We start from the raw sequence: 25,040 nt of genomic DNA on the forward strand, positions 1-25,040 counted from the left end.
ATTTGGGGGAGGCAGAGGATGAAGAGGGATCAGGGACATGTAGAGTGGGCAGGGGATTCCTTCCTGGCTCCATGCTTTGGGAATTTGGACCAGGAGGGGATTTTGTGGAGCTGGGCTCCCCTGGGGAATATTCCTAGTGATGGATGCTACAGGAGTGCCAGTGATGAACGCTCAAGAATTTGGGGATTTCAGTGATAGAGGTTCAGGAATTCAGAGATTCATGTCCCAGGCTCATCCCACAGTGTGGGCAGGAGAAGAGGGAATTCTCTGCCCTGGTCAGGTGAGACTCCACCTGCAGAGCTTCCTCCAGCTCTGGGGTCCAACAGCACAAGGATGTGGAACTGCTGGAGCAGATCCAGAGGAGGCCATGGAGATGCTCCAGGCTGGAGCCCCTCTGCTCAGGAGCCAGGCTGGGAGAGCTGGGAATGTCCAGCCTGGAAAAGAGAAAGCTCCAGGGGAGAGCTCAGAGCCCCTTTCCGTGCCTAAAGGGGCTCCAGGAGAGCTGGAGAGGGACTTGGGACAAGGGATGGAGGGACAGGACATGGGGAATGGCTTCCCACTGCCAGAGGGCAGGGAGAGCTGAGATATTGGGAAGGAATTCTTCCCTGGGAGGGTGCTGAGGTGCTGGAATTTCTGGAGTAGCTGTGGCTGTCCTATCCCTGGCAGTGTCCAAGGACAGCTTGGACAGGGCTTGGAGCAACCTGGGATAGAGAAAGATGTCCCTGCCCATGGCAGGGGATTGGAACTGAGTGCCCTTCAAAAATCCCTTCCAATCCAAATTGTTTTGGGATTCCGTGACTCCAGTGGGGTTGGATGGCCATGGAGCAGGTTTGCACCACCTGGCAGTGGCTCAGTGAGGATTGGGATATTTAGGAATTTATCCCCATGAGGGTTGGAGTTGAAGAGAGAGATCTCCATCTTTCCACTGGCTGCCTGCAAATCTCCACTTTCCCAAAGAATTTGGGGACACACAAGGTGGAAAGTAGATCGTGAACGGATTTTATTTTCCTTGCTTTATCCATGAATTAACTTCTGTTCCCCCCCCCCCCCCTTCCTCTGGAGCAGAATAAGCTTTTGTTCAGGGCAATAAGCTGCAGAGATAGTGGCTGCTTTTGTTTATGTTTTCCATTTCCAGGCAAATCCCATTTCAGAACCCCCTGAACACCAGGCTGGGAACTGAACATCCCAACCAGAGCGAGCTGCGGTGGATGGAGGATCAGAATAGAAGATTGTTTTTCCACAGGGGACTGAACAGCCAGGGTTTGGCTTCTGATGTCCATCCAAAACACGTGGGTGGAGAAGGAATGCTCTGTTTTCAGTCAGCAGTGGAATCACTGGTTTAATTTTAGCCTCTCTGGAGCAAAGCTTGAAGGAAGGAGTTCCCAGAGCAAAGCACTCTATGGAGGAAGGGGAGAGGAGCTGGAGTCTCCATGTGGGCTCCAGGAATAGTGTGCCCCCAAACTGGTGCTGCTGAGCAACCAAAATTCATGGTTCTTCTTAAAAACCTGGATGTGACTCATCTGTGCACGTCAGGGGAAGCACTGGGACATTGTGGAGCTGTTGGGAGGACAAGGAGAAGCCATGGATCAAAAGGGGCTCCACCAATACACAGGGAACTTCAGTGGGTGAAATGGCAGGAAAAATTAGTCCCAGGAGGAATCAAGAAAGTTGAATTCCCTCTGTGACTTTTGGATGTGCATCAAGCTCTGTTTTGCTGAGTGGTGCCGCCCACAGAACTCCAGAGATCCAGCTGGGAGAGGGACCAGATCCAAAACAACCCCAGGAAGGTCTCAAAAATTCACCTCCTTCTTCCTGAACATCCTTCCCTCTCATCCAGGACTTGCAAAGGAGCATCTGATGCTGCTTTTCCCTCTGCTTTTTTCCAGCACATGGCTCAGATTGTCAGGAACAATTTGTTTTCCCTCTCTTTGGTGCTGCTGTGAAAGTTCCTGAAACCAAAAGGATTTGCAAATTTTTGTTGCAAGGAAGACCAGAGAGGCATGTCCTGCAAGGTGGGAATTTTGCAATGGGTTGTAACTGCATTAAATTGGGATAAAACCAGGTCCCTGGATGACCACATGCCCCTGGAAGAGCTGTGCTGGACGATGCTGAACATCCAAACCATATTCCCAATCCAAATATTTACAATTGGCAGTGATTGGATTTCTTTCTCAACCTTTCCAAGCAGGGAAAAGTCCAAGGCCCAGGTGGTTGGGGAGCAAAGTCCTCTCCCCTTCACAGCTGAAGTTGGATAAATACAAATGTTTTCACATGAACAAATATTTTTTAGGAATTCTGCCACGATTTCCTGGTGGATTGGAATGGAATTGGCAAGGGAAAAGCCGTGTTTCCATTGCTAGGATATAGTGGAGTCATATCAGAATCATGGAATGGTTTGGGATGGAAGGGACCTTCAAATTCTTCCTGTTCTACCCCCTTCCACTACCCCAGGCTGCTTCAAGCTCTTTCCAGCATGGCCTTGGACACTTCCACACTTCTCTGGGAATTCCATCCCAGCCCCTTATTACCCTCATAGGGAGGAATTTTTTCCCAAATCCCATCTCTCCCTGCCTTCAGGCAGTGGGAATCTATTCCCTGTGTCCTGTCCCTCCATCCCTTGTCCCCAGTCCCTCTCCAGCTCTCCTGGAGCCCCTTTAGGCACTGAAAAGGGCTCTGAGCTCTCCTTGGATCCTTCTCTTCTCCAAGTGAACATTCCCAGCTCTCCCAGCCTGGCTCCAGAAGGGGCTCCAGCCCTTGGAGCATCTTTGTGGCCTCCTCTGGATTTGTTGGGGACTCCAGAACTGGGTGCTGTGAGTCCCATTTTGCCATGGGATGTCACAGCCCCCACAGTCCCATTCCCACAGAGCAGAGGATTTAGGGCATGCTCAGATTAATTGATTCTGAGCTGAGGTTTTTGATCCATGGTTGGTCCTTCTGCAGCCATGGTATTGCCAAGTGAACCATCCTGAATTCAGTGGGTGAACACAGAGGAGAAAGAAGAGGATTTGTTCTCTGTCCCCACTTGAAATACCTTGGAAAACAATCCTGACTGGGAATGACAATGACATGGAAGCACAGAGATCATCCCTCTGGTTTCTCCCTTTCCCAAACACGTGGATCCAGCTCTGTGTGCAGCTCCTGCCCTGGCAGTGACACCAGAGGCAAGAAACATCCCCAAAAACAGACACCACAACAAAATCCCAGCACCCACTCAATAAATGACAGCAGCTTTTCCTTTAGGATCCTGCAGCCATTTGTTCTCTTGTTCCAGACATTTTCCTCTCTGTTTTCCATCTAACCCAGGAGACATCTCCTTCCCTTGAGCACCACTCTGGAGTCTTGCTGTTATCAGCAAAAAAATGTGAGTTGAGAGTTTGTTTGCCCTTGGGAAACACTTTTTTTTTTTTTTTTTTCCCTCCCATTTGAGTTAAAATAGGAAAAACTTTTTGGAGGAGAAGCAAATTTCTTCAGTGGTAAATAATTTCTGAGTTCCTCTTGGAGCTGGGGTTGTGTCTGTGGATTTCTGTAGGAATGAGAGGAAGGGTTTTTTTTAGTAGGGCTGGAGTGACAGGATGAGGGTTGATGGATTTAAACAGAAAGGGGAAAGGTTTAGGGTGGAGATAAAAAGAAATTGTTCACTATGAGGATGGTGAGATGCTGGATTGGGTTGCTCAGGGAAGAGAAGGAGAAGCAGAAGGAGAAGGAGAAGAAAAAGGAAAAGGAAAAGGAAAAGGAAAAGGAAAAGGAAAAAGGAAAAAGGAAAATTCTGCAGCCAGATCACATCCCATGAGTCCAGATGGTGCTGGCACAGCAAGGAATGGGTCACTCACCTCCAGACTCTTTCCTTCCCAATCCTTCAGGAAAAGGATGCAGGGAGCAACTACTGACCTTGGGACTACACAGGTTTTAAACCTTCACTCTCTTGATTTTCCACTTCCTCCTGTATTCTCTCCCTCTTTTTTTACACTTTAATTAAGGCATCTCTCTGAAATCTTGACACAACGATCCAACTGAGGCTCATGAGTGCAGGAGGATATTCCAGAGAAGCTGTGGCTGCCCCATCTCTGGAATTGTTCCAGGCCAGGTTGGATGGGGCTTGGAGCAACCTGGGGACAGTGGAAAGTGTCCCTGCCCAGGTGGGGGATGGAATTCCATGACTTTGAACCATTCCATGATGTTCCACACGTTCTGTTCCTGCAAATGGATCCCTGGCAGTACTTGGGTGTTTCAGGATCCAGGGATCCTCTGACACACTTGTCACTGGATCTGCACTGGGATAATGTTTTAGGACATTGAAAGGATTTATTTTTGGGCTGAACGAGACAATTTAATTCCTCTTCCATGTGTTTCCTTCCCTGGGATATTTACTCACACCCAAAACCCTGCACATGCTTTTTTTTTTTCTTTTTTTTTTTTCCTCCCCTCTTTTTAAAATAATTAAATTAGACTTTCAAAGTGTCATAGAAACTTACTGCTGTGAATTAAAAGTGCCATGAATTCTTTTAGGATATGTTGTTTGTGACAGGAATGGGCTGGAAAGCCAGGAAAAAAAAAAAAAAAAGGTTTGTTTTAATATTTTAACATCCTTATCTCTCCTTTGCCCTTTGCACAAATCCCAGGGGAGATTCCTGCCAGCTGCTTGTCCCGAGGCAGGATGCTCCTCTTTATTCCCTGGAGAAAATCCAGTTCATGCTTCAAATGCTTCTCCTCCTCCTTTGGACATCCCCATCCCAAATCTCTCTCAATGGAAAACATCCCAGAATGACCCTAAGATCCTCCAAACTTTGCATTTTTTTCCGTACAAAATTTGGTGCAAATTGGTAAAACAGCTTTGACTTTGCCTTTTCCCGAGGTTGGTTTTTGTGGGAGTGGTGGATCCACGGCTTCCCTGGGTTAAAAATGAGCTTTTCCTCCACGTGTGCTGAATTAATTTCAATTCAGAGCAGCTCTTTCTGAGCTCATTTATGCAAAGCACTCGACTCCCTGTGCCAGCACAAGGGAGGGAAGGAGCAGCTGGCAGTGGAGGAGGATTTTTTTGGCACAAGTGCCAATTCCTGTCAGTTAAAAGCCATTATGAAACTCTGGGTGGGATTTGAGATCGATTGAAGCTGATCTGAGGCCGCCCAAAGGGAGGAGATCTGTCATTCCTGCCTGCCTGCTTCCCAGCCTGTTCCCATGTGTGCAACACTTGGAAAAAAAAAAGAGAGGATTTGAGGTGGTTTTTTTAGCAGTTTTAGGGTTAGACTCTCAAAATTCTTTGTATTTTGAAGCTTTTTCTCCCAAAATAATTTATCCCAACAAGCTGGTTCTTCCCATATTCCCCTTCAAAATGCTACAAAGCACCATAAATAATTTACTAAATCTCTCTTTCCAAGCAGGGAAATTGTGGGGTCATCCCAGAGATGTGATTTGATCCCCAGGAAGTGAGATATCCCAAGGGACAGTGTCTGTTTTGAAGGATTTGAGGTTGATAATGGGTTGCTTTTCCAAAAGTTCCATCCTGGTGTCGTGTTGCTCCAGCTCCTTGTCTCAGCTTTTTGTTCCCTGAATAATTTTAGGCTGGAGTTTTATCTCCTTTGCAGACTTGAGGCTTTGCTGCTCTTTGTTTATGGGGTTCACTCCCTCAGGGAAGAACAAAATTATTTGGAAAACAAGCTCCTTGAGGATTTTCTTCACCTCCACAACTAAATTTGAAGCTTTAGGACTGATTTTCCTGTGAAATATTTTTTAAAAGGACAGCCAAAGTGTGGGAAATAAGGAATCACGAGGCTGATGGGTGGAATTAACATTTCCTTGCTGGAGATTTTCCTTTGGATCACCAGGAAAATCTTCCCCTCATGCCTGGCTGTGGGAAGACACTGATGATGGGAGAAGGGACAGGGGATGGGGACAGGGACAAGGGACAGCTGGACCAGGTTAATACAGGAGATACCTGGAGAATTCTGGAATGGTTTGTGTTGGAAAAATCCTTGAAGATCATCCCATTCCAATCCCTGTCATGGGTAGAGACACTTTCCACTATCCCAGGCTGTTCCAAGCCCTGTCCAACCTGACTTTGGACACTTCCCAGCTTCTCTGGCAATTCCATTCCAGCCCCTCATCATCCTCATAAGGAATAATTTTTTCTAATATCCCATCTAACCCATCTAATTGTCAGTTTGAAGCCATTCCCTGTGTCCTGTCCCTCCATCCCTTGTCCCAAGTCCCTCTCCAGCTCTCCTGGAGCCACTTTAGGCTCTGGAAGGGGCTCTGAGCTCTCCCTGGAGCTTTCTCTTTTCCAGGCTGGACATTCCCAGTTCTCCCAGCTTGGTTCCAAGATTTCCAGTTTCCAAGTAAATAAAATGTGTTTAACAGGTCTTGGTAATTGCAGCCTCTGTGAGCCTTGGGAGCTGCAGCTGTGGATAAAGAAAAGAGGAAGAAATTTGGGATAAAATATCACCCAAACCCCAATCCAATGGAACATGGAACCAATGGACCAGGGAGAGGGGGAGAAACAACCAAGGCTAGGAAAAGGAAAAATTGGCTCCCACTTTTCTGTAAATAATTCCAATATTTTGGCTCAGTTTGTAGATCAGGTTCTTTTACACTGTGTGGGAGAACCTTTTTTTGGGGCAAATCATAGGAGAAATGCTGCAGCCACCTGATTATTGGGAGATGGGGACAGCTGGACCAGGCTGGGATGGGGACAGGAGAAATGGGGACAGGCTGGGATGGGACAGGAGAAATGGGGACAGCTGGATCAGACTGGGATGGGGAAAGGAGAAATGGGGACAACTGGATCAGGCTGGGATGGGGAAAGGAGAAATGGGGACAGCTGGATCAGACTGGGATGGGGAAAGGAGAAATGGGGCCAGGCTGGGATGGGGAAAGGAGAAATGGGGACAGCTGGATGAGACTGGGATGGGGCAGGGGATGGCTGGATAAGGTTGTGGAAGGAACAGCTGGTCCAGACTAAGATGGGAACAAGGGACAGGGAGTGTCAGGAAAATCAAGCCACAAATAGCAGAGGTTTATGTCTAAAAAGGAGACAGATGAGTATTTATACTTTATTTGAATAAAGGGAGAGGCCATGGAGTATTCCCCTGGGATCTCTCAGATTTTTGGAGGATGGAGCCTCACTTTTATCCTAATTCCTGGCCTCATTTCCCTCTTTCCCCCCATTGAGAGGCACAGACTTCCCAGAACTCCTGATACCTAAGATTCCCCTTTAATGTATAACCCTCCCTTTAATTTTTAATTCTTATGAAATTCATGGCTTCCCCCATTGCCTCTTTCAATATCCAATTTCATTTACCAGCAAACCTACACTTTGTTTGTAAAGACAAATACCATTTTTTCCATTCATCAATCAATGGAATCCCATTGTTTTTTATCTCTCAGCTTTAGTCTTATCTACACAGCTTGTTGTAAAGACACATCCATCATTCCTCTCAGGGAGGGATTGGTGACAGTTGGACCAGGCTGAGATGGGGACAAGGACTGGTGACAGCTGGAAGGAACAGGGGCTGGTGACAGTTGGATCAGGCTGAGACTGTAACAAGGGACAGCCGGGCTATGCCAGGCCGGGGACAGAGGCCGGGGACAGCCAGGCCGAGCTGGGTTAGGCCCAATCCCAGGCCCGGGCTCAGTTTAGGCCGCGCTGGCCCGTCCCCGTTGCCAGGCAACGGTCGCGGACGTCACGTGACCGCCCAGGAGCGCTCACGTGGGTCCGTTGGCGGCGGGCGGCGCCGGTTGATGACGTCACGGCGCCGCGGGGCCGTGCGGGAGCGCTGCGGGAATGGAGGAACGGGAGCGGCTGTGCCGGGAGATCCGAGTGCTGCAGGGTGCGGGGATCGGGGGGATCGGGAATGGGAGCGGCTGTGCCGGGAGATCCGAGTGCTGCAGGGTGCGGGGATCGGGGGGATCGGGAATGGGAGCGGCCGTGCCGGGAGATCCGAGTGCTGCAGGGTGCGGGGATCGGGGGGATCGGGAATGGGAGCGGCCGTGCCGGGAGATCCGAGTGCTGCAGGGTGTGAAGGGATCGGCGAGGACACCGAGAGGATTTGGGGAAAAAGGGAATGAGGAAAAGTGGTCGAGGTCGGGAAACGGAGCGGCTGCTGCAAGGGGAGCTGGGAGGAATGTGAGAAGCTGGAGGAGGGATAAGGGGAAATTTGGGCAGCTTGGGGGGTGGCACGGTGTTTAAAGGGAATTTTGGGAATTTGTGACAGGACCTGGGGAGTTGGTGGGGGGGGAGGGACAGGCTGTGGAAAGGATGTTGGATTTTAGGGAAGGATTGGGAGGGAGTGTGAGTGGGTTGGGGATGCAGAAGATCCCAGAGTGCTGAGAGAAGGAAGGAACGGGGAGAAAAAGGACTCAGGAGTTTTGGGAGAAGAGGGAAGTGATCCAGAGAGTGCTGGGAAAAGGTGGAAAGGGAAAAGACCCAGGCTGATGGAGCACTGGGGGATTTTGGGATCCCCACACCAGGGAATTCCCACAGTGTTGCTTTCAGCAGGATCTGGGACTCTCCTGGCTTTGGGGAGGGGCTTTTCCCCATCCCACAGCCCTGGGCTGGGAGCACAGAGGTGGATTGTGTATCCATGTGCCCTTCCCAAGCTCTGGAAGGCACCAGAGCTTATTTTAGCACCAAATCTCTCTATTTTTATCCTTCAAGGTAATTTTCCTCCTTAGTGAGGCCACAACCTCCAGTCAGGACTTGGGATTTGCTTCTCCAGGAGCTCCTCCGTGGGGGAGTGATGAGAGGGAGGGAAGAGTCCTTGCTTTTCCATGAGGAATGTGCTGACTCAGCTCTCCCAGCAGCTCCTTGACCTCGGTGAAGGAAAAACTCTGCCTGAAATACCAGGCTCCAAATTCCTTTGGGAATCATTCATGGGAAAGGTTTTCTAAACACTGAGGCTGGACAAGGGCAGAAATTCCTGAATTAACAGGGATGGTGGTGGCTTCCAGAGGGATACAGCAGCAAAGCCTTGGAGTGTTGCTGCTTTGAAGGGAAGCAAGGAAGGGAATTTGGGAAGGGTCTGGAGCACCAGGAGCAGCTGAGGGAGCTGGGGGCTCATCCTGAAGAAAAGGAAGTTCTGGGGGAATCTGGTACAGGAGGGTGAAGTTAGGTGGGATGAGGATCTGCCAGGACACAGGGAATGGCTTCCCACTGCCAGAATGTAGGGATAGATGGGATATTGGGAAGGAATTCTTCCCTGTGAGGGTGGTGAGGGTGAGAGCCTGTGTCTGCCCCTGGATCCTTGGAAGTGCCCATAGCCAAACTGAATGGGGCTTGGAGCAACCTGTGGAATCCAGGGATATGGCAGTGAAGTGGAACCAAGTGTCCTTGAATATCCCTTCCGACCCAAACCATTCCTGGATGCTGTGATTCCATGCCTTTTCCTTCCACCCTGGCTCATCCAAAACCTGAGTGATGATGTAATTCCAGCACAGGGAAAAGCAGCTCTGTGCTGCTGTCACATTCCCACGGGATCAGGGAATTAATTAATGCTCTGTCTTCTATTCCACAGGTCTCATCAACAGCCACAGGAACATGCACGGGAACGTCCCACGCCCGGCGCCCTTGGCTCCTCCAAGGTGGAGCAACCCCCACCAGCCTGGCTACACCAGGAGAGGAGCCTTTTCCACCAGGTACCCCCAGCAGGCTCCCAGGAATTTCCACCCACGCCAGACTCACTCCTGGAGGAAAAAATATTCCCTGGATAACCGGCTGCCGGGATCGGGGTATGACGGTGCTTCCAGCACTTCCTCCCAGGGTTTTGGGAGCCTTGGGGACAGCCAGACTCCTGAGCCACCAGAATCATCCCCAGAGAGGCACGTGGATTTCACCACAGATGGGAACATTGTTGTGGATATCCAGGTGCCACAAAGGGCTGGCCAGGAGAATGTGGGTCCTTACGGCGATTTTTCCAGGCGGGAAGCGGTGGTGGCTCCTTCAGTGGATGGAAATATCCAGAAACCTCTTCTCCAGAAGGAAGAGAGACCTTCTCTATCCATTTCCTTCAGTTCCACGTCGAGGACTGTGTGCCTGCCTGGAAATGGAGCTGGGAGCTCCTTTTCTGCCTCTGGCAGCAGCAGTGAAAGTGCCGTGGCGCTGAAGTCGGAGCCACAAAATCCTTTGGAATTGCCAGGTCAGGAGCCAACCCAGCACTTGGCACGGATCAAGGCAGAGCCACCCTCTCCAGGGCATCCAAGTGGTGAGGAAGTCCAGGATTCTTCCCTACATCTCAAACTCTTTGGGAATGCTGAGACGCTCTCTCGACCTGCTCAGGCTGAGGTGACTCTGGTGAAGAGCAGATTTCCCGTAATTCCCAAAGCTCCTGCTCTCCAAAAAGCTGCCTCAGCACCCACCTCCAGCAAATCTCAGAAATTCAGGAAAAACAACTACACCTGGGTGGCAAACCCTGGGAAAAGCTCTCGGATTGTGAAGAGGTGGGCGAGCCCTCGAGCCGAAAATTCCAAGAAGGGAATTGCGGGAACGGACAAAAGTGCTAAAATCTCCCCCAAAACAGATTTGGGAGCGAAGGTAAAGAAGTTGGGATTGCAATCCAAGCTGGGGGTTTCTCCCAGTAAATATAAGTGGAAAGCCACCAGCTTGCAGACTTTGCCTTCCACTTCCAAGTCAGCATTCCAGTGGAGATCTGAGGACCAGAAGCCTCCAGCCCCAAATATCCCTCGAACCACCTCTGTCCCAGCTCCAAGCACGGCATCTGTTGTTCCCAGTGGGATGAAATCCTTTGGAGAGGCTGCCCTGTCCAGTTACAAAGTGAAGAGTAGGACAAAAATCATCAAGAGGAAAGGGAATGTGGGGTAAGATGTTAGTTTGGATTTTGTATCCGTGGATTTCATGTTAAGTTGTGGCTGGGGGAGGAATTCCACTGAGGGTTGTTGGGTGCTGGAGGATTTATGGAATCGTGGAATGGTTTGGGTTGAGCCCTGTCCAAGCTGGCCTTGGACACTTCCAGGGATGGGGCAGCCACAGCTTCTCTGGGAATTCTATTCCAGGGCCTCACCACCCTCCCAGGGAAGAATTTCTTCCCAATATCCCATCTAATTCCGCCCTCTGGCAGTGGGAAACCATTCCCTGTGTCCTGGAACCTTATCCTTTGTCCCAAGTCCCTCTCCAGCTCTCCTGGCACTGGAAGGGGCTCTGAGCTCTCCCTGGATCCCTCCCTTCTCCAGGCTGGACATTCCCAGCTCTCCCAGCCTGGCTCCAGAGCAGAATGCCTCCAGCCCTTGGAGCATCTCCATGGCCTCCTCTGGATTTGCTCCAGCAGCTCCACATCCTCCTGATGTTGGGTTATCCAGAGCTGGATCCTGTGAATCCCTGTGGTCACCTCCTCACTTCCTCACTCAGCAAAGGAAGCTGCATCTTCCTTGATTTAATTTCAAATTGTTGTAATTGTTGTGTTGATTCCTGGATCTGTTTCCCAGATCCCTTCAGTGCTTCCTTGCCTTGCCCTCCTGCTTTGCCTGGAAAACCATCAATGGGTGGATTGTGCTGGGAAAATGACCTTGGAGCAGCCTGGAGAAGCTGGGAATGTTTGGGATTTTTTGGCAGTTCAGGGAGACCTCTCAGACCTTGGTAAATTCCAGCAGAATCAGGGAAGGGATCATTCCCCTCTACTGGGCACTGCTAAAGCTCCTCAAATCCTGGGGGGAGGATATTGAGAATCTGGAGCATATCCAGGGTTGAGAATGGAGCTGGGAAAGGTCTGGAGCATCAGGAGCAGCTGAGGGAACTGGGAGGAGAAAAGGAGGCTCAGGGGGAACCTTCTGGCTCCCTAAATTCCCTGACAGGAGGGGACAGCCTGGAGGGATCAGGATCTCCCAGGGGACAAGGGACAGGAAATGAGGAAACAGCCTCAAACTGCTCCAGGGGAGGTTTAGTTTGTATATTGGGGAAACTGCTTCCCCTAAAGGGTGGTCAGGCATTGGGATCCCCATCCCTGGAGGGATTTAAGATCCCTGTGGACGTGGAACTTGGGGACATGGTCAATGGTGACCTTGACATTGATGGGAAATGCTTGAACTTGACAATCTCAGCCACCTTTTCCAAGCTGAACAATTCCATGATTCCATGATTCAATCCCTCACATCTGTTGAACAGAAAGTAATGAGTAAGTATGGCTGTCAAACACCTCATTCTCCATCTGTTCCTTGCCAGGAATTCCTCACATTTACCCATTTCCTTGGAATTTTTTTGTTGCAGAGCTTCTCCTCCCCGTTCACCCAGAGGAAAATTCCAGTGGGATTTAACCCCTCTTAGATCCTTGAAGAAGAACACCAAGAACATTTTACTCACTTCCCTCCTCCCTCCTAACTCTGTGACATTCCCTTTCCCAGTTCCCCCACGGATAAGAAGAACATCTCTCCCACCACAGCTCTGAAGAGCCGTTTCCACCTCCGGAGGAGAAATTCCACCCGGGGAAAACCTTCGGTGCCGGCGAAGCGCTGCTCGCCCCGGGGGCTGCTGCAGATTTCCAAGCACAGGCTCTGCAGGATGCCAGCCACCAGGACACAGCTGGCCACCAAGGAAGGTAGGAACAGGCATTCCCATTCCTTAACTCCGTGCAGTGATGATTCCAAAAAGTTGTTGAGTCCTCCTGGAGGTGTTGTTGGTCATGGAGTAAACACTGAGGAGGAGTTTGACTCCGTGTTGTCCTTTGGCAGCATCACATAAAAATTGTTTCCTGCTTTTCCTGGGATTTCCCTGGATTTTCAGGAAGGAAGAGGTTGGCATAGGCAGGAATGCACAGTCTCTCACCTGTATCTCAGTGCTGTGTCCAGTTTTGGATCTAATTTGCTTACAACACCAGTAATTAGTGGAATGCTGAATCCATCGTGTTTGGGAACAGGGAATTTGCATCCATGTCTTACTTCCTTGGAGCTTAGAGTGGCACCTCCACGTGTCTGGAATGTTGTTGGGATGTTCTTCTGTTCCCTAGGGATATTTTTATGGATAAAAGGCTTCCCCCACCTGGGATTCAGTTGTTTCAGATGGATATGAGGCACATTTTCCCTGTGGCCCTGTGAAATTCCCTGTGAGAGGGGTTTGGATCAGGCATAGCTAGGATTTGTCTCCAGATATATTTTGGGATTATTTGGTGTTCAGGCAGCTTCACTGAGATGTTGTTGAGGATTTTGGACAAGGGGAAATGGCTTCTCATTGTCAGATGGGAAATTGGGAGGGAATTCTTCCCTGGGAGGGTGGTGAGGTGCTGGAATGGAATTTCCAGAGCAGCTGTGGCTGATCCCTGGAAGTGACCATAGCCAGGTGGGATGGGGCTTGGAGCAACCTGGGATAGTGGAAAGTGTCTCTGCCCATAGTAGGGGTGTGGAATTCCATGATCTGAGTTCTTCCAACCCAAATCATTCCATGATTCTATGAAAAGACAGAAAGCTCTGGAGACTTGGAGCAATTTGGGATTGCTACAGCATTTTTACCTCTGAGGGACTTGAGGCAGTGATGATTCCAGGGATATCAATTTGTTTGGAATCTCAGTTCCTTGGTTGAAGGCAATATTCCCATACTGAAATCTTGATTTTAACTGGATAGGAATGAGAAAATAAAGCAGGAATGTGGTTTTGTTACAGGCTTGGCAAATAAGGTTGGAGAATGGAAGGAAAAAAAAGGGAATAGGTGTGGAAGTGACCTTGTGAGAACAGGGAGTTTATTACCCCCTCCAAAAGTGAATCCAATTATCCAGCTTTTCCTGGCAGATGCTTCTCTGTGTGGCACCTTCTCCTTTGCAGAGAAATTCAGGAAGAGCCCAGATTGCCTTGAAATTCCCTCAGTGAATTTTGGATTTGCTCCCTTTGATTAGAATTGACTTTCTGGATTTGAATCTTTTTGTACTTCAAGATTTTTCTTGGAGAGCTTCAATCCCAGGCAGAGGATTTGCACCTTCATGTGTTGGAATTTTCTTAAACTCTGGGTTTGGAAAGCTGTGGAATTATTGTTCCTCCCTGCTCCAGGACTCCTGTGCTTTTTTTTTTTTTTTTTTTTTTCTCCCAGGTTTAGCAAGAAAAGATTATTGGATGATGGATTGGGCAGGGACATTCCCAAGTCTGGGAGGTCCTGGATGCTCACAGGGATTGGAATAATTCCCACATGCCCCATGTTCCCTCTAAATGTATAATTATGGATGTGGTGCCAGTGTCCACAGGGAGCTGGGAATAATGAAGTTTTGTGGATTCAATTCCTGGCTCCCAGATTATCCAAGAGGTTTTGGGAGTTTATTTTGGTTTCTTTTGGAGCAAAGTGTGGATTTTAATCCCAGCAGAATGTTGTAGATATTGAAGTGGTGGAATTTCCAGTCTTTTCCATTTCTCCTTGGACAGGTGTGAGGGAAGTAAATGGGATTACTGGGATGCACTGGGAGCAGGAATGGGGCAGGGAAGTGGATCCATTTCTGGGATCACACTGCAGGGAAAGACAGAGGGGAGGAATGTTCCCAACATCCTACATGGTGGTGTGGCTGGAAAAGCTGGATCAGCCCCTTCTGTCCCCATGGATGTGGAGCCTGTGGTGACACAGCCTGGCTGGTTTCCTGTTTGTCCTGTTCCACAGGATTTTGGGATCTGTGACACAGCTCCATGGGCTGTAAAAAGACATTGTTCCTGCTTTTCCCAAATCCTGGTCTCTCTCCTGACTTTGCAATTCCCTTCTTGGACCCAAATGGATCTGTTTGGTCTCATCAGTAGGGAAGCTCTTCCAGCCATTGTTGAGTGTTGAATTGGGGTTGGTGTTTGCCAATGCTCTGTCCAGAGGCACTTCCCTCTGTGGGAATTTTATTTAGGGATCAGAGAGCAAATGAAAAGTGGCAGATTGATAGGAATTTCCTTGAGATTATTTGTGCTGTTTCATGAGAGATCTGCCTGCAGCTCTTATCAATTAATTCCAAAATACTTGATTAGGTGGAATGTTTAATAACAGCTCAGATACTGGAGTGTGTCCCAAATGGAAGTTTTTTTTCCAGTGGGATGGTGGAGCAAGGAGGAAGTTCCAGGTCAGGCTGCTTCCCTCACCTCTGGGATCCTCAGGGATGTGATGGAAGAAGGATAAAAGGTGGTGGTTGTTTCTCTCCTGATCCAGGGAAAAGCTGGAGGACCAACAAGGATCATCAGGGTCTTGGGTACCACTTGGTTAAAACCATGGAATTATTTGGGTGGGAAGAGACTTTGGAGATCATGGAATTCCAACCCCTGCCATGGGCAGGGACACTTGCCACTATCCCAGGGTGCTCCAAGCTCCATCCAAGCTGGCCTTGGACACTTCCAGGGTTGGGGCAGCCACAGCTTCTCTGGGAATTCCATTTTAGCACTTTCCCACTCTCACAGGGAAGAATTCATTCCCAAATCCCATCTATCCCTGCTCTCTGGCAGTGGGAAGCCATTCCCTGTGTTGTGGCACTTCAGGTCCTTGTCCCAAGTCCCTCTCCAGCTCTCTTGGAGCCTCTTTAGGCTCTGAGCTCTCCCTGGATCCTTCTTTTCTCCAGGCTGGACATTCCCAGCTCTCCCAGCCAGTCTAAATGCCAAATAAGCTTTTTGTCCATGTCCTGTCCCATCACCTTGGGAATCCTTTATCTGCTATCTCCAAATTGAAGATGAACTATTCCCAAAAGTTCAGGGATGGCATCTTTCTCATGGGTTTTGAGGAAAAACACCAACTTCTGAGGTTTCACTGGTCCAGGTGTGATAACAGTGGAATATTCCTGCTTTTCCCATCCTAAAAGTCCCATGCCAGGGGATACACTTTTCCAACAGCTTTTTCCTATCTTTATCTGGGATTTCTTGCAGGATGAGGCTTATTCCCAACTTAATTGTTGATGACAAACAAGTGAGTTCTGGTAGTTGGAAACTTTTCCTCACCATTCCTTGGCTCATCCTGCTTGGGCACCCGAGCTGTCATGTCTTACTCCCAGCATTTTTTCCTTGGAAAAAACTAGGAATAAGTGCTTCAAAGGAAGATTTATTGATTTTTTTCCCCTAATTAATTTTAATATCAGAGATGTAGCAAGTGTATGGATGAGAATGAGAGTGAAAACATGTGGGAAAATTGGGATATTTTGCAGGAAAATCAGGGGACTTTTCCAGGAGAATTGGGGATTTTGGGAAGTGCACACAGCCCTGCAGAGGGCACTCGTGCTTCTCCCATCACCTCAGTCCACCTTTTTCTGGTTATTGATGGCCTAATTTCGTCTTTATGTGAAAGAAAGCAGATCTGGAGTAATTTGCAGCAATAACCTGCTAATGCCGGGCCAGTATCAAAATTCCCATGTTCATTCCCGGTGGCAGATAAAACACTAATATATAATTATCCTTGCAAATTGGATTGTTTTAAATAACCAAAAGGCTACGGCCGGGGAGAAAACCATCCCATTTCCCTGGAGTTCCTATTGCAGGGTAATTGCTGCGTTCAATCAATTTCCTTGGCATTAGAAATTCCATCACAATCAACATTAAGCTTTATTCATTGTGATGGCAAAGAGCCGGATCATTTCTCCTCTTTTCCTTAACTGGCAAAATTAATCAGGGAAAAGATTTTAAACATTTACCCGTGCGAAAGAGGTCAGCTCTGCCACTATATTGCTCAGCAGATAAGGGGGCTAATAAAAAGAAAATTGAATTACTAATGATCGCCAGGAACAGAGTATATAAAACCTGGCAATCGCCCGGTGCAGGAAAAAAAAAAAGGGAATCAATTTTCTCCGGACAAGGTGCGCTCGTTTTTTATTTTGGCTCATATTATCAGCAATTTAATTGGAGAGAGCATAAACAGGAGGAAACAGTTAGGGAATAATGAGGCTGGAGGTGTAAAAATCCTGCAGGATAGATGCTGGACACAATTTATTTGGCACAACAGATAATCACTTTAATTGAATCCAAAAGTGCAGCGTTCAGCAGCGCCGGCTCCGCGCCTCGCCCGGGGGGATCATGGAATATTACAGAGGCTCCTCTGTGTCTTTTCCACCTCTGTAATGTCCCCTTCCAGGCAGGACTGCTCTGGGATTGCTCCAGCATGGTCACAGCTGGCTGAGAGCAGGAGATGGAGAAAGCAGGAGGGAGATTCTCCAGGGACTTTTCCTTATTTATGTTGTTTGTTCCTTAAATAATTCGGTGCTTGTTGTGTTGGATGGTTCTGTGTGAGATGGGTTGTGTCCTGCTTGGGGTGAACTTGGAATTGTGGAATGGTTTGGATTGGGAGGGACCTCAAGGATCAACTTATTTGCTCTGAGTTTAAAGCCTAGCTCCCTTTTTCCTGCTGTGATCTCCAAGTCTGGGTATTAAAGGAACTTCTAAGGAGCATTTGGATTTTTTCTTGGGAGGGGTGGGTGGTTCATCCTGGAATTTAGATCCCAGAATGGTTTGGGTTGGAAGGGACCTTGAAGATCATCCAATTCTACCCCCATGCCATGGGCAGGGACACCTCCTATTATCCCAGGTTGTTCCAAGCCCTGTCCAGCCTAGTCTTGGACACTTCCAGGGATACAGGGGCAGCCACAGCTTCTCTGGGAATTCTATTCTGGTTCCTCACCACCCTCCCAGGGAAGAATTCCTTTCCAATATCCCACTGAACCTTCTCTCCTTCAGCTTAAGTAGATGGGGAATTGTTGCAATTCCTCATCTGTGGCTGTGAAACTCTGTGACCAGAGGAGGAATAATTTGGGAGCACATCCTTGTTGGATCCACTACATCCAACCTGGTTTTGTGTTGCTTCCCTTGAAAATATTCCTTCCCTGCTTATCTTCCCCTTTCTCCTGTTTCAGACTGAGATAAACCAGTGGTTTGTGTTAATCAGCTTCCTCCTTTTCCTGTGTTGCCACCCCAGTGTTAAAACTGCCAAACAGAAGGAATCCTGTTTGTTTTCCTATCTTCCTAAAGAGAAATCCCACAGGATTCAGAAAACCTGCTTCACTCTGCATCTGCAGCTCTTTACTGTCAGAATCACCCTCCAAAAATCCCCTAAACTCTCATTTTTCTCCTCCTCACTCCACAGGATGTGACACGAGGGGGTCGGGGTGGGCAAGGAGCGTTTGCTTGGAAAAATGCTGGAGGCAAAAGTGGCAGGAGCTGCTTTGCATTGCTCAGGCAAGTAAAGGGGGTGTAAATGGTGAGGAGCAAGTTATGGGTGGCATCCAAATGCTCAGCTGCTGATAATTTTATCGACACCGTGTGTTTGGATCCCTCAGGCAGCTCTGAAAAACTCAGCCCTGGATTTTATACCCTCTCCTATTGTTTTTTTTTTGATGGTTGATTCCCAGTGGGATAGCAGCTGAGGGAATTTTGGAGGTTTTTTTCCCTTGTTTTGTGTTTTATTTTATTTTTGTTAGTAGCATGAGGTTTTGCTGCCTGTTGTGGTGATGCCTCTGATTGCATTATGGTCGAGTTAAGCTCTTGATCCCTTCCCTCAGGGAATCCCTTGGATCTCACACAGATCTCAAACTTCATCACATCTTTTTCTTCTCTCCATCATACTCCCATTTCCCCAAACTTCTTCCAGCTAATCCAAACCCTTCCAATATCACCACTCTTTTGTCCCACCTCACTTTGACCTTGCCTGGAAATCATTCCATTGCCATCTCTCTCTTCCCTCTGCCTTGTCCTTGGGGGGCAGGGGTGGAGCATGGCTGGTGAGGTGGCTCCTCACTCCTTCAGGAATTGGGAAAAGTTCACATTCTTGGCTCTCTGCCGGCCCCGGTTACGTCAGCGGTCGTAAGTGACGGTTTTGGGTTTCCTCTTGACTTGGCATTTCCAGGTGACTCGTCCCAAGCTGCAAGAGGAGCTGCAGGCATGGGGCCAGGATTGGGAATTCTCTTTGCAGGGCTGTCTTTTAAAAATAACAACCTGCTGGGAGCGAGGGGATGGGCCATGCTCAAGGAAATGTTGGATTTAGGATCGGGGAGGTTGGCGACTGTGACAGAGGGAACATCTAGAGAGAAATGGGGATCCTGAAGGTGACAATTCCTGTGTGCAGCTTTCCCTGCAGAGTTTTACCTGCACACTCAATTTGTTGTGGAAGCCACGTCCCTGGAAGTGTTCCAGGCCAGGTTGGAGCAGCCTGATCCAGTGGAATCTGTCCCATTTCAGGGAGATGACATTGAAGATCTCTCCCCACCCAAAGCATTCCATGTTTTAATGAAAGTCACCTCTCAATCCCTATTTTAGGGAGTTTTACCTCAATATTTTTACCTCAGTCCCTATTTTAGAGCCTCTCCTGTGCAGCTCCAGCTCTGTTGGATTGGGAAATTCCATTGGTAGCCAGCAGCTCTTTGGGGAATAGTCTATTTATACACTAATAGCAAAAATACTTGGCTTTGGGGCTGGATGAGATCCTTCCATTGGCTCTGACCCTTGATATTTCCAAGTCTGTGGGGGGCTTTGTTTGAGACTCCAAACCTTTCAGGGATGGCATGGTGTGGAATTAAAATAGACAGGGAAAAAAAAAAACAGAGGGGAAAAGAAAATGGGAAACAGAGCAGGAGGTGCTGAACTCCTCATTTGGCCTCCTGGGGCTTGCCTGACCTTAAATATTTCTAGGGATGGAGCATCCACAAATTCTCTGGGCAACCAGGACCTCACCACCCTCACAGGGAAGAATTTCTACCCAATATCCCACCTGAACCTACTCTCAATTTGAAGCAAATCCCCCCTTATCCTGTCACTCTGTTCTCTTGGATACAGATATTTATCTTGGAAACAGATATTTATTTGTCCATGGAATGCTTTGGCTTGGAAGGGACCTTTAGGAGTCTCCTAATCCAACCAAAAAATAAGCTTTTAAATGAGTTTTGGACTTGCTGCTTGGAATTGGGCAGAATTTCAGGGCTGATCCCTCTTATCCCTCTGTGTGTCTTTCCTAAAAATAAATAAATAAATAAAAATAAGGGAAATAGAAGTGGGTGTTTAAGGCACATTAAGAAAACCCCCATAACTGAAAAGTGACAATGAGTCCCTTTTCCCTGTTTTTATTCCCTTGCTTTTGCTATTTTCTCCCATTTAATAAACTGTCTGATGGTATTCCCAGCACAGTCACAGTTGGAATTACTGATGCCAGCGTGGATGATTGGAGTATCCTCCACTGCTCTGTCAGGATTCCCAAAATCCCGCCCTGGCAGATGCTCAATTCCCTGTAAAACCTGTGTAGGTTTCTCTGTTCTGCTTTTTGCTTCCAGTTCTTTCCCAAATCCCAGTTTGCAGCCTTATTTTTTAAAATTTTCTCATAGAAATCTTCCCATTTGATTTTTCCCCTGTAACGACTCGGAAGCATCGTAGGGAAATTCCTCTCCCTGGCTGCTGAGCTGAGTTAAGCCCTTCATTCCAGGACTTGCTAGATCCATGTGCTTTAAAAAGCACTGGAAATGAGTAAAAACCCCTTGGAATACAGAACAGATGCCAGAGAGCACCTGGAATAAGGGATTTGTGCACTCGGCAGCATCTCCCGAGTCCTACAAAACTCTGCTGTTCCAGCAGCTTTGCCAGAGTTTCTGCTTCAGCCTGAGGGATGGGGAAATGCCTTGACTTGACTTGTCAATGGGAATTTTGCTGTCATTCCTCAGGAAATTTGAGTTCAAGGAACGTTTTCTCCTCCCCTGTGCCCCTGGATAATCCCCACGCCTGCGGTTTTCGGGGGGCTGTTTCTATTTTGGATTGTTGGGAGCTGTGTCAGGTGGGGATTTTGTGTGGATGTGTGGATGGGATGGGCTCCAAAGCTGATCCCATGTGTTATCAGCCTTTAAGCTGCCCTCAGGGGCTCTTCCATTGGAAAAGGGCACAGGAATTCCTGGAGATTTAGTGTGGGCTGTAAACTCCAGTGCTGGTTGCAATGGGAAACTCTGTGTTGTTCCTCAGGGCACCAGCAAATGTCCTGGGACATCTTGTCCTTGGATGGGGCAGAGAGAGCCCAGGGAAGGGTGAGTGGGTGGGATGTGACGTCAAACTTTGGTTTTGTTCCCATGGAATCACAGAATGGTTTGGGAAGGATCTTAAATATCATCCAGCTCCAATCCCCTGCTATGGGCAGGGACATTTTTCTCTATCCCAGGGTGCTCCAAGCTCCATCCAACCTGGCCTTGGACACTTCCAGGGATGGGGCAGCCACAGCTCCTCTGGGAATTCCATCCCAGCCCCTCACCACTCTCACAGGGAGGAATTTCTTCCCAATATCCCATCTATCCCTGCCCTCTGGCAGTTTGAAGCCATTCCCTGTGTCCTGTCCATCCATCCCTTGTCCCAAGTCCCTCTCCAGCTCTCCTGGAGTCTCTTTAGGCACTGGAAGGGGCTCTGAGCTCTCCCTGGAGCTTTCTCTTCTCCAGGTTGGACATTCCCAGCTCTCCCAGCCTGGCTCCAAAGCAGAGGGGCTCCAGCCCTTGGAGCATCTCTGTGGCCTCCTGGATTTGCTCCAGCAGCTCCACATCCTCCTGATGTTGGATCCTTGAGCTGGATGCAGAATTCCAGGTGGGGCCTCACCTGAGTGGGACAGAATTCCCAGAATTCCCAGAATTCTCCCTCTCCTGCTGGTCACACTGTGGGTTCAGCCCAGGATATGGGAGATTTCTGGGATGTGAGCACCCATGGATGGGGCACCTCCAGTTTTTCATCCACCAACACCCCCAGGTCCTTCTCCTTGGAGCTGTGCCCAGTCCATTCTTTATCCAGCTTTAGGGTGGCAAAACGTGCTTGAATCCCAGGAATCAGGTGGATCAGTGTCAAATGCTCCTTTTGGGATTAAAAAAGGCAGATAATTTTTTTTTTTTAAGAAGAAAAGTCCAGCCTGCCACCCAAATAATGTTCTTTCCAGGCTGGGTCGGGGAGTTTGCAGTGATTGGTGACCTTAATTTAGCAATGATGACTTCCAAATGCTTTCCCTGTTATCAGGAATCCAGGAGTGAAGCCCTCCCTTATCAAGAAGCAAATCAAAAGGGAATTTGATGGGGTGAAACCAGTCCATCAGAGATCCCACTGTGTTTTTAAAACAAGATTTACTCTGCTCTCTCCACATTAACTGGGGCATTTTATGGTGCTCCCCTTTCCCTGAGCTTCCGTGATCCATCATTTCCCTGCTCTCCTGCCTGAGTGGCTGTTAGATTTTACTACAGCAAACACTGTAAAAGGGCATTAGAGCAGTTAAATCTGGAGTCTTGCTTCCATAAGGAAAAAAGAAAATGCTGAATTAGGCAGCAGAAAAGGCAACCACAGCGATACTTTAATCTTGCATAAATTATCAGAAGAGTCAGAGGCGAGTGATTTTATGTATTGTTGGAGCTCTGCTAATTAATTATTCTGGAATAATTGATGTTTAGAAGCACCAAAGTTGGGTCCTTTCCTGGCTTAATGGACTTTCAATATGGCAGCTGGATTTTTATTTCTTTCTTAGTTTGAACCCTCCTTTCCTTGGGGTTAATGAAGTTGCTTTCCTAAATATGAAGAGTCTAAATAATAATTAATCAAGTAAATATTGCTTGTGGGTCTAAGTCAGTGGTTGTTTTGGAGATATTCCTGACATCCAGGGATACTTGAGTCCCAAGTGGGAATATTTGAAGGATGAAATGCCCTAAAGAAATGGATAAATGCAGATAAGCTGAAGAAGAGCAGGGTATTGGGAAGGAATCCTTCTCTGGGAGGGTGGTGAGGGGCTGGATGGAATTCCCAGAAAAGCTGTGGCTGCCCCATCCCTGGAAATATCCAAGGCCAGGTTGGATTGGGTTTGGAGCATCCTGGAATAGTGGAAGATGTCTTTGTCCATGGCATGGGGGTGGAACTGGGTGGTCCTTTCCAGCCCAAACCATTCCATGATTCCCTTTGATAGGAAGATGCCCTTCCTGGGATTGCTGGAGTTGTATAAACCTTCCCATCAATTTCTTCATCTTTCTAGAGAGTTTGGATTCATTGTTTCCAAAGGGTTTCAGATCCTGGTAAATCCAGAGCCCTGAAATGAAGCTCAGGAATTACAGAATTCCAGCTGGTATTAACCTTCCTTGTGGCGCTGGTGGAGGCAGGGGCTGCTTTGGGCCATCCCAGTTCAAGAAGGCTACTAAGAGATGATTTCAGTGGATTTTGGGATTATCTCAGGAATGTGACAAGGGGTGGAGTGACAGAACAAGGGGGAATGGCTTCCCACTGCCAGAGGGTGGGATTAGATGGGATATTGGGAAGAAATTCCTCCCTGTGAGCTTGGTGAGGGGCTGGGATGGAATTCCCAGAGGAGCTGTGGCTGTCCCATCCCTGGAAGTGTCCAAGGCCAGGTTGGGTGGGAATTAGAGCAATCTGGGATAATGGAAGGTGTCCCTGCCTATGACAGGGGGTTGGAATGTGATGATATTTAAAATCCTTTCCAATCCAAACCATACCATGATTTCATGATCACGATCCCAGGAGGGATCCTGCCCCTTCCTGCTGCCTCTGGACATGGAAGGAACCAGTGACAAAATCCACCCAAGCAGAATGGATTTGCAGTTTCTTTCCAAAGCTTGGGAATCATCTGCATGATTGGATTTTGTAGCACATCCATCCCTTCCCCTCCCCAGTTTTTTGGGATTGGGAAAGATAGAGAGAAACAAAGAGAACAAACACTTGTCAAGCTGAAGGTGTTTTAAGAAAACCAGGCCATACAATGCTGGTAAAGCAATCCCTGCTCCTGAGCAATTCCAGCCCCAGGGACTCTCCCCCTGTCACCACTCTCCTTGTGGGGCTGGGCAGGGCGTGGGTGACAGACATTCCATGGCCTGGACACAACATGGGGAAAGCAGCTTTGTGGAAAAGCATCCTGAACTTGATATCCTTGTTTATCTCTTGCCAGGCATTGCCTGGCCCCTGGAGACAAACAGGTGCCAGTGCTTGTGATTCCCAGCGGCCGCTCGCTGCCCGAGTCATTCCAAAAGGAGTTGTGTTTATGTGGGGAGTTATTCCTGCCTCCCTCCAGGCCTGGAGCATCCCTGTGGACAATGGGCTGGGAGTGGACACAGCTCCAGGGAGCCTTGGACACTTCCAGGGATGGGGCAGCAACAGTTTCTCTGGGAATTTTGTGCCAGGGCTTCACCATCGTCACAGAGGAGGATTTCTTCCCAATATCCCATCTAATGCTGCCTTCTGGCAGTGGGAAGCCATTCTCTTTGTCCTGGCATTCTGTCCTTTATCCAAAGTCCCTCTCCAGCCCTTTTGGAGCCTCTTTAGGCACTGGAAGGGGCTCTGAGGTCTCCCCAGAATCTTCCCTTTTCTCCCAGCCCGTCTCCAGCCCCTGGAGCATCTCCTTGGCTTTGTTTGCTTCCCTCACTTTCTGGACATATCCAAGACATTCCAGCCCCTTGGACTCATCAATAACTTAAACCCCAGGATCCCATGCCTGGATTTGTTTCCTTTATTTCCCTTTTTCCTCTCTCTGCCTGCTTAGTGGGATCCCTGCTCCTTCTCCCTGCTCCAGCCCAGCTCTCAGGTGCCTTGGCTTAGCACAGGGAATCCCCAGCTCCTCTCCTGGGTGCTCCCAGCATTGCTGTCATTCCCTGAGGGAACACTGTCCCCTGCTCCAGGGCTGTTTAGTGTCTGGACTTAGAGACATTCCTTAATTCCCACACAGATGCTGTGGGAACAGCATCAAGCCCTGCAATAAAATGCAGTGAAGAATTCCAGAGTGAAATCGAGATGGGAAACCTCTGCTGCTTGCCAGGCTGGAAATCTCCAGCCTGGGGTTTCCCTGGGTTTTTTTTAATGGAAGCAGGAGTTTGTTTTATGTTGGCTCATGTCATGGGACCTGAAGTGAAGCTGGGATCAGTTTTGGAATTCTGGGATCATAACAAAGAAAGACATTGAGGGTTTGGAGCATATCCAGGGAAGGGAACAGAGGTTGGGAAGGGTCTGGAGCATCCAGGAGCAGCTGAGGGAGCTGGGAAAGGGGCTCAGCCTGGAGAAAAGGAGGCTCAGGGGGGACCTTTTCCCTCTCCACAACTCCCTGAGGGTGGAATTAGGTGGGATTCAGGCTCTGCTTCCAGGGAATAAGGGGCAGGACCAGAGGAAACAGCCTCAAGTTGTGCCAGGGGAGCTTTAAT

General features: G+C 48.6%; 1 protein-coding gene across 1 annotated transcript in view; it reads left to right on the forward strand.

The window, feature by feature from the left end:
* Window positions 1-7,716: 7,716 nt before the first annotated feature.
* The window catches only part of ZC3H3 (zinc finger CCCH-type containing 3), a 124,469-nt gene continuing 107,145 nt past the window's right edge, over window positions 7,717-25,040 (forward strand). Inside the window, exons 1-3 of the mRNA XM_079302779.1 lie at window positions 7,717-7,823; window positions 9,507-10,806; window positions 12,343-12,536. Coding sequence (XP_079158905.1) covers window positions 7,778-7,823; window positions 9,507-10,806; window positions 12,343-12,536 — 1,540 coding nt within the window. The 5' untranslated portion in view covers window positions 7,717-7,777. The remainder of the gene's footprint in view (window positions 7,824-9,506; window positions 10,807-12,342; window positions 12,537-25,040) is intronic.

The sequence above is a fragment of the Erithacus rubecula genome (genome assembly GCF_903797595.1).
Source record: "Erithacus rubecula genome assembly, chromosome: 3".
Lineage (NCBI taxonomy): Eukaryota > Metazoa > Chordata > Aves > Passeriformes > Muscicapidae > Erithacus > Erithacus rubecula.